The sequence below is a fragment of the Natrix helvetica genome (genome assembly GCF_964273705.1).
Source record: "Natrix helvetica genome assembly, chromosome: 2".
NCBI classification, from domain to species: domain Eukaryota; kingdom Metazoa; phylum Chordata; class Lepidosauria; order Squamata; family Natricidae; genus Natrix; species Natrix helvetica.
The window spans coordinates 274,453,810-274,470,015 of NC_138552.1; the positions used below are offsets into that span (position 1 = coordinate 274,453,810).

General features: G+C 43.1%; 1 protein-coding gene across 1 annotated transcript; it reads left to right on the forward strand.

Annotated features, from left to right (window-relative positions):
- The first annotated feature begins 1,369 nt into the window (after nucleotides 1-1,369).
- SUMF2 (sulfatase modifying factor 2) lies at nucleotides 1,370-15,788 on the forward strand. Its single transcript, XM_081942435.1, is given in 10 exon segments — nucleotides 1,370-1,406; nucleotides 1,409-1,600; nucleotides 3,987-4,137; nucleotides 5,784-5,898; nucleotides 9,919-9,963; nucleotides 10,749-10,899; nucleotides 11,556-11,611; nucleotides 13,170-13,254; nucleotides 13,944-14,109; nucleotides 14,968-15,788. Coding segments are annotated over 10 exon segments (1,092 nt in total). The 5' UTR covers nucleotides 1,370-1,384; the 3' UTR covers nucleotides 15,077-15,788.
- The last annotated feature ends 418 nt before the right edge of the window (nucleotides 15,789-16,206 follow it).

Genomic DNA, 16,206 nt, shown 5'->3' on the forward strand with positions numbered 1-16,206 from the left:
TAAAATTAAGGTGTTAAAATTAGTTTGAAATTAAAAGCCTGGTGAATGATTGGTTTGGTTTATTTGGATTTATGAGTGAGATGCATTTTTGCCATTTTTCTTGAAAAGCTCTAGTTTAATGGAGAAAATGCTGCACTGGGATGATGGCTGTGGCACTGGAAAGGAGCGTGGGAGGCAGGCAGTGTGTATACTGTGTTGTATAGTATACTGTATACTGTGATATTTGGGTCGGCAAAGGTGAGGCATCTTGCCACTGAGTTAGGGTTAGGTTACTCAACCCTTGCTCATTACTACTATATTAAATAGAGCATTTACCATACTCCCCAATTTTCATAACATTCCAGAACTCTAGTTTTGCTGATATTCTTCAGCTCAGCTATAGCAGGAGTGGCATTGTTTTTCAATGGCCCCTGATTTGAGAATGGGAAGACTGCAAAGAAAAATCTGGTTTGGCCTATAAAAAGGACTAGGCTTTGTTGACTGCACTGTAATGATTCATTTGTACCATCTTCAGTAGCTTTATAAAACAGGTATTTTCTGCTTATGGATTTACAATACAAAACAATAGCAGAGTTGGAAGGGACCTTGGAGGTCTTCTAGTCCAACCCCCTGCCTAGGCAGGAAACCCTATACCATTTCAGACAAATGGCTATCCAACATTTACTGCACTGCAAATAAAAATGAGTTGCTCTTGTCACTTTGATTTTATAAAAAGTTTCTAAAGTAGGACGGCAGAAAACAGATGAGCTCTATATTTGTTACTTCAAGCACTGGAAGGAAGCCAAGTACTGCAGCTACAAAATAAAATGGAATGCTTTGATTCTAATCACTGAATCCCTCCGTCCCTCCCTAAATCTGGATGGTGCCACATTTCCTACACCCCCCCCCCACTGGAGACAACTACACAAGACTGAATCCTTCATAACTGGCTACCAACACTTAAACGCTGACGGCTGGCCTTCAGAAATACCTACCCGTCCGTAGGTCTCTTTCAAAAGGAAAAACAAATGTATATATTAATGAAGTTAACGTTGCAAAAAGCTGACTAAGGATTAAGGCAGCTTTAACTCGAGACAAGGCCTTAGTTCAGGCAAAATTAAACTGTTTGCTCCGTTTTGAATTGAGTCAAGTGTGGCTTCTTCCAACTGGTTAATCAAACGAGAACCTTTAATGAAAACTTTATTTAAAATATAATATTTATATAATAAAACAAATATCCCTTCGGAGACAAAAGATTCCAACAGCCATAAATCCCAAGATAAAGAGGTTTTCCTCTGGGTTTAAGACCAGCACTATTTCGCATAAAAAAGAGGGAGAGGAGTCCTCTTCCCCTCGCCCAAAAAATAGAAAATCCGACGCGAAACCAACCCGCCCCGTTTGCGAAATGAAGGAAGTTCGCAGCTGCAGGACACGTGTGTCTCTCCCGTCGGCCCCGGAAGCAATCGCCCTGCCCGGCTGCTTCGCTGCAAATTGGTGCCAAGGGGGCGAAGGGATCGCCCTCTCCCCGTGTCAATGTTCTTCCCCCCCACTTTGCTGGCGAGTGTCTTGCCGGTCCTGTTGTCTCCCTGGGCGGTGACCGGGAGCCCTTCGGAGCGCCCCGGTGAGTCCCCGCCGCGGCTTCTTTTCCTTTTCCCGCGTGGGGGTCGAGCCTTGGGTTAAATGCTCTCCTTGGGTGCAAGCAGGGCGCTAATCCTTGGAAAACCCTTTACTCCCCCACGAGAATGTTTTTGCCAGAAAGACTCGAGGTCGAGAAATAATTCCCTAGAATAGAGTGGAATTTGCTTCAGACATAGGCAAGAATAGAATAAGAATTAGAAGAGAAGAGAATAATTGAATTATTTATTGGCCAAGTGTGATTGGACACACAAGGAATTTGGCTTTAGTGAATATGCTGCCCTGTACATAAAAGAAGATGCATTGGACAAGAATCATAAGGTACAACAGTTAATGATAGTCATAGGGTACAAATAAGCAATCAGGAAACAATCAATATATGGTAAGGATATAAGCAACAAAGTTACAGTCATACAGTCATGAGTGGGAGGAGATGGATGATAGGAACGAGGAGAAGACTAATAGTAATAGTAATGCAGCCTTAGTGAATGGTTTGACAGTGCTGAGGGAATTATTTGTTTAGCAGAGTGATTGTGCTTGGGGAAAAAACTGTCTTTGTGTCTAGTTGTCTTGGTGTGCAGTGCTCTATAGTATCGTTTTGAGGGTAGGAGTTGAAATAGTTTATGTCCAGGATGCGAGGGGTCTGTAAGTATTTTCACGGCCCTCTTTTTGACTCGTGCAATGTACAGGTACTCAATGGAAGGCAGGTTGGCAGTAATTGGTTTTTCTGCAGTTCTGATTATCTTCTGAATTCTGTCTCTTGGGTTACAGAATCAAACCAGACAGTTATGGAGGTGCAGATGACAGACTCAATAATTCCTCTGTAGAACTGAATCAGCAGCTCCTTGGGCAGTTTGAGCTTCCGGAGTTGGCACAGAAAGAACATTCTTTGTTGTGCTTTTTTGATGATGTTTTTAATGTTAGGGCTGTGCCTGTTGAATTCTAATTAGAATTAAATTGGGACCCATCAGAAGCAAAATGAAAATACACAACGTACCATCATTTCCAGATGTTTAGACTGTTACAGTAAAAATGAAGCAAAAATAGCAAGCACGAATCCTAAAAATTAATAATTTTATCACGGCTTTAAGCTTTTAGTGTACTGTTATGGGGAAAACAGCCCTGAATGCAAGCAGAGATAGCAGTACTCCAGTATTTGAGGGGCTGCCACAAAGAGGAGGGGGTCAATTTATTTTTCAAAGTCCCAGAGGGGCTAGATAAGAAACAATGGATGGAAACTAATCAAGGAGAAAAGCAAGCTGGAATTAAGGAGAAACTTCCTAACAGCGAGGACAATAAGCCAGTGGGACAGCTTGCCTTCAGACATTCTGGGTGCTTCATCACTGGAGGTTTTGAAGAAGAGACTGGACACTCACTTGTCTGAAATGGTATAGGACCGGGATGGCGAACCTATGGCACTTGTCAGGACATGCGAGGAGCCATTTGTCCGGGCAGGCGAGGCGTTTTTAGTCCTCCGGAGCCTTCAGGGAAGCCTCCGGAAGGCCCCTGAAGGCTCTGGAGGGTTTAAACCGGCCCTATGAGCAAACCGGAAGTCCATTCTCGAACTTCCGGTTTGCCCATAGAGCCATTTCTTTTGTGCTCCGGAGGCTTCAGGGAAGCTCCTGAAGCCTCCAGGGGGTGCAGGGGAGGCTGTTTCCGTCCTCCCCAGGCTCCTATAAAGCCTCTGGAGCCTGGGGAGGGCGAAAACAGCATGCAAAAAATGGGGGGTTGTGCCCGTCATGCACGCATGCACGCTGGGGGGGGGGTTGCACATTGCATTATGGGTGCGGCACGCCCGTGCACAACCCTCCTGTGCTGCCCCCGCTTATGACACACAAGCCGAAAAAGGTTCGCCATCTCTGGTATAGGATCTCGAGCTTGAGCAGGAGGCTGGACTAAAAGACCTCTAAAGTCTCTTCCAACTTTATTCTGATTCTGACTCTACCAAAAGGTATAACTTTAGGGGGGAATTTTGTTAATGACATACTACAAAACCTTGGAAGTTTTGTAGTATGATATCCTGTTAAAACTTTAACATTCCTAAAGCCCTGATAATTTTAGAATGCAGGTTGACCATGTTATAGAATAAATAATGCAACGTAAGTATTTTTATTATAAATAATTTGATTTATATTCTGTCTTTTTACCTATGCAGGACAGTCTGTAAAATAGAAATATCCAAATAGATAATGATAAAGCAAAAGCAGGATGTATAATGTGTAAAGGTATTGCAAATTCTTGGAAGTCTAAACCTCTGCTCCTGGTGACCAGTCCAAATTGGATCCTGCAGCATTATCCTGGGACACGTATATTTGCCTTCATCCTTTGCTACTCCCTAACATTCTTACTGCTAATTTTAATTCTTCTTTCAGCTTTCGGGAAAGATGAAGGTACAGTACAGCTGCCTGGTGGGAAATTGGAAATTAAAACCAACCTATTGGATGGTAAAAATGAAGACAGATCCTTCAGGACAATCAAACCATTCGTTATGGACAAGTATCCGGTCACCAACAAAGACTTCAGGTAAAGTTCACATCCTATGTTAGCTGTACATAGTTTTTGACTGGCAGTAGTTTCTCTCTTACTTAATAATACAAATATTTTCACTACCATTTTAGATTGCATTCATAACTTGCAGCTTTCTAACAATTCCAGGTCAGCCCTTCAATGTAGACCAGAGGAGGAAACAAACTTTACAGGAAGGCCAGGATTATGCACTACTTTGTTAAGGAACTTCTCAAAGTTTCAACAGCACAGTTCATGCTGCAGTAAAAGATTATGGCAGGTGTTGTGGCCTGCCAGCGGAGCTGGGAGCTGGCAGCAGATTCGGACAGTAAGGAGGTTGGGGAGGAACATGGGCCAGTCCTGGAGTCTGGGGAAGGCTCTGATGAGGGCTCTGTGTCGGAGGCAGAGAGGGGGCCAGGGCCATCTGACAGTTATCAGCTGCTTTCGGAGTCAGACATCAGCGAGGCAGATAAACAGCTGAAGCCTGTTCCCAGTGTGTGCATGCTCAGAGTTGCCAGACGAAGTGAACAGCTAAGGAACAGGGGCCAACTTGGGAGTAAGGCCACAGGTGGACCGTGAATGGCCCCTCCCATAGAGAATAAAAGAGGAGCAAAAGGGGAGGGGGTGTTTGCAGGAGGCAATTAGTTCATTCCTGCATTCTTGCCAAGTATTGCTGTGTCTGAAAGCAATTGGCCTGGCCACTCTCCAAGCCTGATAAAGGTGGGTAATTGTAAACTATCTTGAAAGACTGTGGGAGGGGAAAGACTTTGCTGGAGAGGAATTCACTGTAAATTTAATAAAAGAAGTTTATCAGGACTCGGCTTCATGCTGCTGGGGGAGCCTAGGTTAGAACAGCAGGATACTTTTGAGGACTAGAAGAATCCACTTCTTCAAATGCATGAAAGGTTGTCTTAGCTGGGTGGTGTAAAAAGAGTGCAGATTTGGCATTGATGGAATGTTAGGTAAGGTAAATTTCTGATACAGCTATTTAGTGGCGCAGTCCAATTTGGGAGCAATTTATTTAGTAGTAAGAAAGAACAATAATATCCTCAGTGCCAACCTTCTCTCTTTGTGCAAATTCCTTCACATCCTGGACTTCTGGTTGCTTTTATTTTCAGAATATCAAAAAAAGAGAGACATAATTAGTGTGCAAAGGCCATCACAAGAAGCCAATGCTGAATGAGAGAGTGCAGGGGTCTTCAAATTTGGCTTTAAGACATTAAGCAGAGCTGGCTGGAGAATTCTGGGATTTGAAGTCCACAAGTCTTAAAGCTGCCAAGTTTGAAGACCTCTGGCTTAGTGCATTGTGGCTAGTTGTAGATCATATGTGTTCCTGCAGTCCTTCTCTTTGAGTCTCAAAATTATGTCCTAAGGTATTTGTAAACACTCAAATTACAACAGTGCACTTTCCCACAGATGTTTTATGTGAACAGAGAAGAACTAGCCATATCGTACACTATGTAAATGTATAAAAGTGACAAATGAAAAAAATAGGGCATCATCAATTCAGTCCCCATTCCAGGTGATTTCAGCAAATCATTATATCACATCCCCTGCACCCTTCTTCTGCCAGAACTTTAAAAGCAGAAGCCCCCAGCCGCAAAATTGTCGAGAGATCTCCCAAAACGGCTGGTTTGGAAATCCGTTCTATCTTTTGGGCACAGGGTATTCGTGAAGAACCAGAAATACAAAACGGAAGCCGAGAAATTCGACTGGAGTTTCGTCTTTGAGAATTTTGTCCCAGAAGAGCTTAAAAAGAAAGTGACGCAAAAACTGGAGGTAAAGGGCTACTTTTTAGTATTTGGGAGAAAGGGGTGATTTTGATCAACCTGCCTGCCTTCCAAACTCCAGAAAGTCTTACAGTTCATAGATTACTCACGACCAATTACATGAGTAAATGGGTCAGTCAAGTATTAGGAAATAGTTTGAGTGTTAAGAGGGTGATTTCCCAGGAAGAGAAACTACAAGTAATACGTTCTAGGAAACTAATTGTAACCTGAACTGTCATGAAGTGAATTGATCTATTTCACCTAATGTAGCTTCTGCAGCTTGGCACAAAGTGACGTCTTTTCAGCCATCCTGCCTAAAATTTTGTGATCTGAAATGTTCAGACTGCAAAGTATAACTTATTGCATATATCTTCTGCTAGGGACATGGTTGGTTACTGACTAAGATGCTGAATGTGTCGATCAGAAAGGTCGGCAGTTCAGCAGTTTGAATCCCTAGCGCTGCATAACTGAGTGAGCTCCCGTTACTTATCTCAGCTTCTGCCAACCTAGCAGTTCAAAAGCACGTAAAAATGCAAGCAGAAAAATAGGAACCACCTTTGCTGGGAAGGTAACAATGTGTTCCGTGCACATTGATTCCAATTACTGGCTCGTAAGAGGCCAGGGAGGTTTCCTGTGTTGCCGCTGGTTCTCAGGGGCTGCAGCAGGCGGACATCGAGGCTGCTGGTGTGGGGAGTGTGTTTGTGGCGCGCCGGCATTCCCGGGTGGCCGGAAAGATGACGGGAGAGTGCGCGGCGCAGACTGGACTTACGGGAGAGCTGTATGGCTGGCCGGACATTCTCGGGGCCATTTGCTCACCGGCACTGCTGTTTTCCCCGAAGGTTTCTCCCTCGTGAGTATGGGGCCCTGGGGCGGCCATTTTTTGGTAGACCTCATGGGGTGGTGGCCATCTTGGGGAGGCCTCGTGGCGGTGGCGATTTTGTTAGTGGCCATGAGGCAGCGGCCATTTTGTTTAAGCATCCAGTGGGTCACATGGTCGGCAGCCATTTGTTACCCTCGTTTGCTCCATGAGGCTTATTGTGAGTGCCGGCTCCGGTGAGAACAGTCGCAGATTGCTTACTGGCTCCTGAACTGGGTAGAGTGAGGCCTTAGGGCACGGAGATTGCTACAGTGCCATGGCTGATCCCCTTGGTGAAAGTAGCTCTGGGGCAACTTCGGCAGCTCCCTTGAAGAGCTCCAAGAAGAGGAAGGGTAGGTATGCTTGAAAATTAGTTGCTGTGAATTGCGATCCATTGTCGGACACTAATGTGTCCAGCAATCCATGTGGGTGAACAACTTGTCTAGGACGGCTTTCGTTGCGTCTGCAGTAGTGCTGCGCATGGGGAACAACTCCACCCTTTTTGACAGCGCGTCGACGACTAGAAAAATAGTTTGCCCTGACCAAGGACCCATGAAATCAACGTGGATTCTACTCCACGGAGCGGAGGTCTTGTCCCATTCCCTTACAGGAGCGGCAGCAGTTGCCGGTTGGACCTGCTGACACGGTTGGCAGTGCTATACCCAGTCCGTGATGTCACTGTCCAGGGAGGACCACCAAACGTAGCTTCGACTGAGACCCTTCATTCTTACTATGCCTGAGTGCCCCTCATGGAGCCGGGCCAGCGCGACCTGTCTCAGTGTTTTTGGAATTACTACTCGACAACCCATCCATGTGGTGGATGTGTCTAACAAACGGTGAAGGGGTTCTGCCACTGAAGCCTTATGTGGAATGAAGCTTGAATAGAAATTCAAGAGCCCTATGAAAGCTTGTAGTTCCGTCCTATTGGACGGTGCTGTGGCTGCATTAATAGCCTCCACTTTCTCTGGTGTGGGGTGAATGCCTTGGCTGTCAATTAAGTGCCCTAAGAATGTTGCACTACTGGGACAGGATAAGGGTGTGCCTGTAATGCCTTGTTTAATGTCAACTTGTAGTCTGCGCAAATTCTTATTGCGCTGTCTGCCTTCAGAGGAATTACGATAGGGGTTTCCCACTTCGCGTGATCCACCAGTTCTAAAACCCTTTGCTCCAGTAATTTGTCTAGCTCCGCGTCCACTTTGTGCTTTATAGCTAATGGAACGCGGCGAGCTTTAAGCTGAATGGGTGCCAGCTGAGGATCGAGGTTTAATGAGAGTGGTGTGCCCGTATATTTACCTAGAGATGGTGAAAAGACATCAGCAAATTCACTTGTCAAAACCTCAAATTCGTCCCCTTGGACAGTGTAATGCACCCCAGAGATTGAAAGATCCAGTGCCCTAAACCAATCAAGGCCTAACAGAGAAGCCAGTGGCTTGGACACCACTCTTAGGGGAAGTTGACCCCTGAAGCGCCCATAGTGCACATTGAAGTTTCCACAGCTGATAATAGGAATGGAGTTTCCTTGGTAGTCCCTCAAACGGCAGCGGGCAGGCAGCAGCTGGTTTTGGCGTAGGGACGGCAGAAGGGAGCGCAGTGTATCCCACGACATTATCGACCGCTGACCAGCTCCATGGGGCAGGGCTTACCTTCCAGCTCAATAGTAATATGGATTTTTCCGGTTCTGTTCCCCTCTATGAATGCAGAGTCAACGGTCCATTCTGATACGTTATCATCGTTATTAATGCTAGTGCAGCAGTTAGTTTGGCGTATGCTGGTTTTGGCAGTGTTCGGCCAGCTGACAGATGGTGATCCGATAGACCTATTGTCTTGTAGCCAAGCCTGGCAAACACTAGCCAGGTGGCCTTTTTTGCCGCAACGCTGGCACGCAGCTGATTTGAATTTGCACTGAGATCTCAGGTGTTTGCCACCGCAGCTTAAACACCCTTTCCAATCTCCTTTAGGTGCGTTTCCCCGGTTGTTGACTAGTTTGAGGCGACTGACATCGATGTCTGCTTCAGGGTCATCCTCTAAGCTCTCATTCTGGTGGTGGACCGACAATGCTTGAGAAGTGATGTTGGCAGCCAAATGGTGTCGTTGAAACTCTGAGGTTGATTTTTCAGCCATTTCGGTCGCTCGCATGTCATCAACGGCAATTTTCAGTGTCAATTCAGCTCTTGCAAGGAGGCGGCATTGCAGACTCATGTCATTAAGACTGTAGATAAATTGCTCCAGCAACGCCTTGTCTAGGTCGCCAAATTCGCAGTGAATGGCCACAGCCCTCAGAGAGGCAATGTAGTGGCTAATAGACTCACCTTCAGCTTGCGTGCATTTACGGAAAAGGTGTCTGCAGGCGAAACACGATGGCGTAGGGGCATAGTGTGCTTTCAGTTTAGACAGCAACGAATCCCAGGGTATGGCATGCACAGGAGTCGGAGCTGCTAACGTCCGGGCCATTGAGAACATGTCTGGGCCACAGTAACATAGAAAAAGCCCCCTCTTCCTTTCAAGAGAAAGACCAGTTAAGTTGCTGGCCTGAATAAAACATTCAAATCGTTCAAGGAAAGCCTCCCACGACTCCTTCTCTGGTCTGAATTCTGCAAAAACGTTTGCGGTAGCCATTGTTGATACTGCAGGCGTTGATAATGCAGGTGGGTCAGTTAAAAACACCTTGGTCGCCAGTTTTGTCTCTTCCGTAAGAGTGTAATGAACTGAGGAGACGAGGTAACTGTAACTATTTATTAGCCCAACTGAAACAAGTGACGGAATCAATGAACTCTCCTGTCTGACAGCTCTTTATACCCGATCTGTCAGACGGACAACCAATAGGAAGACTAGGCTCTTTCTTTGAGCCGGCATGGACGCGGTAACCAATCAGAGGACACAATAGGATTGAACAACCCATTCCTGGACCATCCTGCACCACGCTGAGAAGAACGTTTGGGTACGACCAACGTTCCATCTCACAACCAACATTACAACACTTTCCAATGTATTTGAAATCATAAGGGCTAGCACCATTGTTTTCTTTTAAAATGGACTTTTTCAGGAACTGAGATTTATGGTCAAATTTATACCATCTTTCTTTCTTTGAAAAGGATTATTTTGGTGAAGAAGGGAACAGTTCATAACTGGGATTTTGTAATTGTTCATACATTCTACTTTTATTCTTCCCTTTAGTCTGCACCATGGTGGCTTCCTATTGAGAAAGCATTTTGGAGACAGGTGAGTCTTTGCTAGAGGACAAGAGGAATGTAGATGTTATCAGATACATGATTTTTGTACCAAAGTGTTAATTAGTGAACTGTACTGGATACAGGACAGACTGCTCTGACATCCAAGATGCATAATAACATTAGTTGGGGCCCTCTGTGTACCCTGCCAGTAGAAAATACACAAAATGTTTTTGCCAGCTTTAGAAAATCCAGAGTGCCCTTAGATAGTATCTGCAGGCTCCCCTGATGACATTTGAACATTAGTCTTTTTCAAAGGGCAATAAATAAATAAATCAGGAGTTCACCACATCTTGTGAATATTTGATTTTTAAAAAAATATTTTAATGAGATTTCTAGTAAGAAATTATGTGGCATTTGTGTTTCCAGCTGAGTATGCCCAAGGTCTTTGAGGATGAGACCAATGATGTCTTGGACATTGAATTAATTAATCTGTCTTTGAACACTTGGCATCTGAAAATGTTAGCAGAATGTGCCTTGCAGTAGCTTTTTAGGCATGCAAATTTAATTTAGGGGTTTGGGAGAACAGGAAATCCCCAAGGGGATGGATAACCCCAAGAAACTAGTTTGGCCTATGGTGGAGAGGCCAGATCACAGTTGGGTTTTGATCCAGTTTCGGGGGGGGGGGAAACCAATTATAAACTCCTTTTCATATACATGTTAGATTGGCTGAGCATATGAGGAAGATCAGAGATTTGCAAGACAATCTGAGAGCCTTTTCAAAGAGAGAAATGGACAAGAGTGCCTTAAATAACTAGAATCCTTTCCCATCTTCAGCCTTCAGGTCCTGGATCCAGCATCAAAGACAGGCTAGACTTCCCAGTGTTGCACGTGAGCTGGAATGATGCTCAAGCTTTTTGCAAATGGAAAGGGAAGAGGCTACCAACAGAAGAGGAGTGGGAGTTTGCTGCTAGGGGAGGCCTGGAGAGTACGTAAGCAAGGAACCAAAGTGGTCTTAGATCCATCACCATAGCATCTAGAGCATTGCTTCCCAAACTTTTTCCCGCATTACCCAAAACTCATTATCAGAAAGCCCTTTTTACTCAGGGTAGGTAAAACGTTAAATGTCTCTGTCATAATTGGGTAATGGATTTGTATGTTGTTAGCCAAAGAAAGCCACTTTTACCCAATTTTGGGTAATTTACCATGCTTAGGAAACATTGATGTAGATCAAGACTCCTGCCCTATTAATCCAGGCAGGCAGTCTACAGTAGTGTTTCTCTATTAACAACTTTAAGATGTGTGACTTCAACTTTTAGAATTTCCCAGCCAGTATTGGGGCTTTTCCTTCCGTCTGCAGAGTGGAAAGATTGGAGAGAGAAGGATTACAAAAGAGTAAGCAAGCACACAATGGGCATATACATAGAAAAAAAATGCAGTAGCACCAACAGCCCTAAGGGTGCTATCAAAATACTGTATTTAGGGATTTAGACTTTAATCATCCACATGCTTTTTTAATGTTCGATATTAAAGATAAACTGTTCCAGGGTCAATGGTTGGAGGGAGGAAATTGGCACGTTTAGAATTGATAGTGTGGATTGACATTATCGTTCTATTTTATTTTTTTCTTTCCCTTTCTGGTAGACAGATTGTATCCTTGGGGAAACAAATTCTTAGCCAACCGTACAAACCTCTGGCAGGTAAGAGACCAAAACTGGAATTTTTATTTTTACAAAATGAAAAAAACGATTGTTTTTAATTTTTAATTTTTACAAAATAAAAAGCTAAAAAGATGATGAAAATGACAAAAATGGTTAAACAGAAAATAAAAGCAGGAGAAAACCATTTTTTTAAAAAAAGGCAGTAATAAACAGGAGACAGATTATGTGTATGTGAATGAATTCATATGTAGTCTTGACAATAAATAGAGATTTGAAATATCCCTATTTAGTATCCAAAATAAAGGGATTATATTGCTCCTGTATAACCTTCATGTGATTTGGCTCCAATAAAATTGCAACACCGATATACATTGTGTTTAATTTCCATAAAAATTCCAAATTATAATGCAGAAAGACCATTGCAACTCTTCTTAAGAGTAGTGACAATAAGCACTCCCGATCTTTCTTTTTGAATCATTTGATCCCAATTCAAGGCTATTCCTTTGTGTAAACAAATGTTTGTCAGCTTTGGTAACTTTAAGTTGTATGGACTTCAATTCCCAGAATTCACCAGCCAGCATGTAGCGAATTTAATAAATCTATAGGCTTTCTTCCTCTTTTACCACTTTGGGCGTCAAGAGAATAAAAGTATAAGCTGCCCATCTTATATACCAATACTTGCTGGCTGGAGAATTCTGGGAGTTGAAGTCCACACATCTTAAAGTTGGCAAGTTTGAAAAGCACTATCGTAGATCATTTCATAGACTTGGATTCTTTTGTTCCCCATGTGCATGTATTTATTGGCCAAGACTTTTCTTTATTGGCATGATCAACCTTTTATACTTTGCTGCTGGTTACACAGTGCACTTGGTGGCACAAATGACCAAGCTGAAATTATCAAATTTTGGACACATCATCTGAAGACCTAGCTGTGTGAAAAAGTCTGTAATATTGGCAAAGATAGAAGGAAAGCAGAACAAAATCAAAACCAACAATGAAATGGATGGACTCCGTTGTAGTGGCAATGGGCACATTTTTGGAATAGCTGAAGGATGAGGTTGGGGACAGAAAGTCCTGGAGAAGATTCAATTGCAGGACGCCCTCAGGAACATCATTCCTCTAGAAATTAGACTTGTCTTGACCCTGATGGCCTTTGACAAGGCACTAGAAGCCTAGATTTGCCATCAAGATCCTGATGGCATCCTGAGGGAGCCTTTTCCATAGCTTGTTTGTCAGCGTTCTCATTTGCTATTTTTCTGTTATTTTTAATTCTGGTTGCTTTTTATTTTCTTGTGCTCTGTTCTAATTGTTAGCTGCCCTGAAGTCATATATGTGATATGGGCATCCTGTACATTTATTCAATCAATATCTCTCTATCTGTCTGTCTTTTTCTGTCTCTCTCTCTCTCTCTCTATCTCAGGTCACTAAATGTTAATACCAATTTGGTGACACATAAACAGTCATAAATACCACTTCATTGTTTCACAGGCTGTTCAAGACTACACTTGAACTAACACACACACAGACATTTTGGCACCCAGTTTGGATTGGTTGTCTTTTATTTATCTCGGTTGTTCACATGTTTACCTCTGCACAGGGTAACTTCCCCGAAGTCGACACAGCTGAAGATGGCTTCCGCGGAGCATCCCCAGTGGCAGCCTTCCCTCCTCAGAATAACTATGGTAAGATGACAGGTCCTAGTCATCGGAACTGGTGCTGGTGTGGAATAGGAAGCATTTTAAATAAAGCTTCTTGAAAGTTTCAAGGTTTTAGTCCTCTCTCTAGCAAGCTAAATTATCTTCCTAACACATAGTTGCATGTTACAAAGTTCTGTGGATAACACAGGTGGATCTTGCTTAACGGCCGTCCTGTTAAATGTCTGTTCAAAGTTACAATGGCCCAAGAAAAAGTAGCTTTGTGACCAGTCCTCAGCCTTTTTCAGTATCCCGTGATCACATGATCACTATTTTTATGCTTCAAAACTGACTTCCGACAAGCAGAATCAATGGAGAGCTTTGCAGTAAAATTGCAAGTTGTGGTTACATGATGTCACAACAGCAAATGATTAACTTAATGAAAATGACATAAATCCGTCATAGTTACATGATATTGACAGAGCTGCTGGTCCATATTGTAGTGGATGTGCAAGGACTACCTGGATTGGAACCTCTGTTCCAACCAACAATTGAGTTTGTGATATGATTGCAGGTTTAATTCTAGAAAATATGCCAGCATCAGTTTTTCAGAAACCTAGTAGATAATTTTTCTACCTGTTTGCTCTTTTCCTTTCTGAACTTCCAAGGCTTGTATATTTCTCTGCTGGCAGATTGGAGGCTTCTCCAAGTGAATTACTGTCTTTGCTGTATCATAGGCTTATACGATTTGCTAGGAAATACTTGGGAATGGACATCCTCAGAGTATCGTCCAGATGGTCCTGCATCCCGCCAGCCGGGTCAAAAGATGCGTGTCCTGCGAGGAGCATCCTGGATCGATACAGTGGATGGCTCTGCCAATCACAAAGCTCAGGTTACAACCAGGTATGCTGGCCGGTGACATCTTATCAGCATCTTTTCCAGAATTTAAAACTTATAGTACATTGGACAAGTGCAATTGGCAGCAGCCATCAGTCTGACAAAAACAGTGCACACCGTTGTGTAGCAAGTCCTGCCCTTTTGTATGTGTGTCATAACATCACATAGGCATTTTAAAAGGGTGGAGCTTCTGGTATAATAACATGATGCTGCTTAGTCAAAAATAGCCAGGATTTCCAGTGATAAAAAAGCAAACTTACATTCCACCAGCAAAAGGAGACATTATGAATGAAAACAGCAGCTGGATGCTGAATTCAGCCACTGAAAATTCCTCAGAAAAGAGAAATCTTGAATTGCCCATACAAACTCCAGACAGCTGGGCAACAGTTTGAAAAAAGCAAGAATGCATCCTTTTTTTGTAATTTATGATCTTTATTAAATAACATTTAAAGGAACATTGATGTTTACCATTGCTTAATTAAGTGGGAATTCAACTCACCAAGAGTAAACTGATTGAATGAACTAAAATCCCACTTTCCCCACTCTGGCATTTTTCAGATTTAGATTGCAACCCATAGAATTTCTCAAGTAGAGTTTTGGTTATAGTCCTAAAGCATGGGAAGAGAAAATTTTTTGGAAGGCTGAAGTAGCTCTGGATTTTTGGGCCAGATGATCTAGAACAGTGTTTCCCAACCTTGGTGACTTTAAGTCCTGTGGACTTCAACTCCCAGAATTCCCCAGCCAGCTATGCTGGCTGGGGGATTCTGGGAGTTGAAGTCCACAGGACTTAAAGTCGCCAAGGTTGGGAAACACTGATCTAGAAGACCTTCTGCTAAGACAAACTTTGTTCCTCTTAACCCACAGGATGGGGAACACTCCTGATTCTTCTTCAGACAACTTGAGTTTCCGATGTGCCACCAGCCTCGTCAAGCAGCCAGCCCAGGAAGCTGTCGGCAAAAAGGCTGAACTCTGAAGCCAGCATTAAGCTCCTCTAAAAAGACCCAGATCTTTTCTCCTGTGGAGATGGGTCAGCCTGCATCCTTGTTGGCCAGACTTTGGGTATTTTTTTTCATGATTTTGATAAAGGGCAATGTTAATGCTTGAAAGCTAAAAATGAACAAAACTTTTCTACTGGTTGTAATTGCAATACAGATACTCACTGTTTGATATTTGCAGATTACTGGTTTCGTTCTGAAACAATCCTATGCAGGAAACCATTGTATTACCTAAACTGAGATTGGCTGGGCTCATTCATTTCTCTAAGCCATGTACAGTATTTGTTTCTGGTGTAGCATTTTGAATAAATCTGTTAAGATTTGCAAGCTATAGCTTGTGGCCAGCATGTTGTGTTGGTTGATTAATTTAAGAAACTATAGTTAACAAAGTCATGGTTTGGCAGAATGATTAATCCTTTTGGCACCACTTTGCCTAGGAGTCACAAGGGGCATGGGGAGGGTGCTGTGATGTCATTGGCACTACCAACAACCTTATGCAGTAGTTTTAAGTGAGAGAGGATCACCAACAATTTGGGATAAGGTTCTATCAGCTTTGGATGAAATTTGAGAATCTACATATCACAATTCAGTTGGTTTGAATAAATAAAGCACATTTATTGTGTGTTAAATATTTTTTTAAAAAATCATGTTTTTATGTGCAGGTGCAATAAATAACAATTCCATAACACATCTATGTGAAGTTTGAGTCATGACAACTGGATTTCTTTTCTTTTTGTTGGCGTTGAAACATTTTATTGCTTATCCAAGTAGCTTCTTCAGTCTGAGCAAGTTAACAGAACAACAAAATAACAGAATTAGAAGGGACCTTGGAGGTCTTCTAGTCCAACCCTCTGCTTAGGCAGGAAACCCTACACCACTTCAGACAAATGGTTATCCAATCTCTTCTCAAAAACTCCCACAACTTCTGATGGCAAGTCGTTCTGCTCACTAATTGTTCTAACTTTCAGGAAACTTCTCCTTAGTTCTAGGTTAAAGTTAGAGTTGGTTAGGGTAACTCCATACATGTCCTCCAGAGTGTGTTTTGGGGGACTTATGTGGTCCCCCTAACCAACTTGCTCAGACTGAAGAAACTACTTGGATAAGCAAG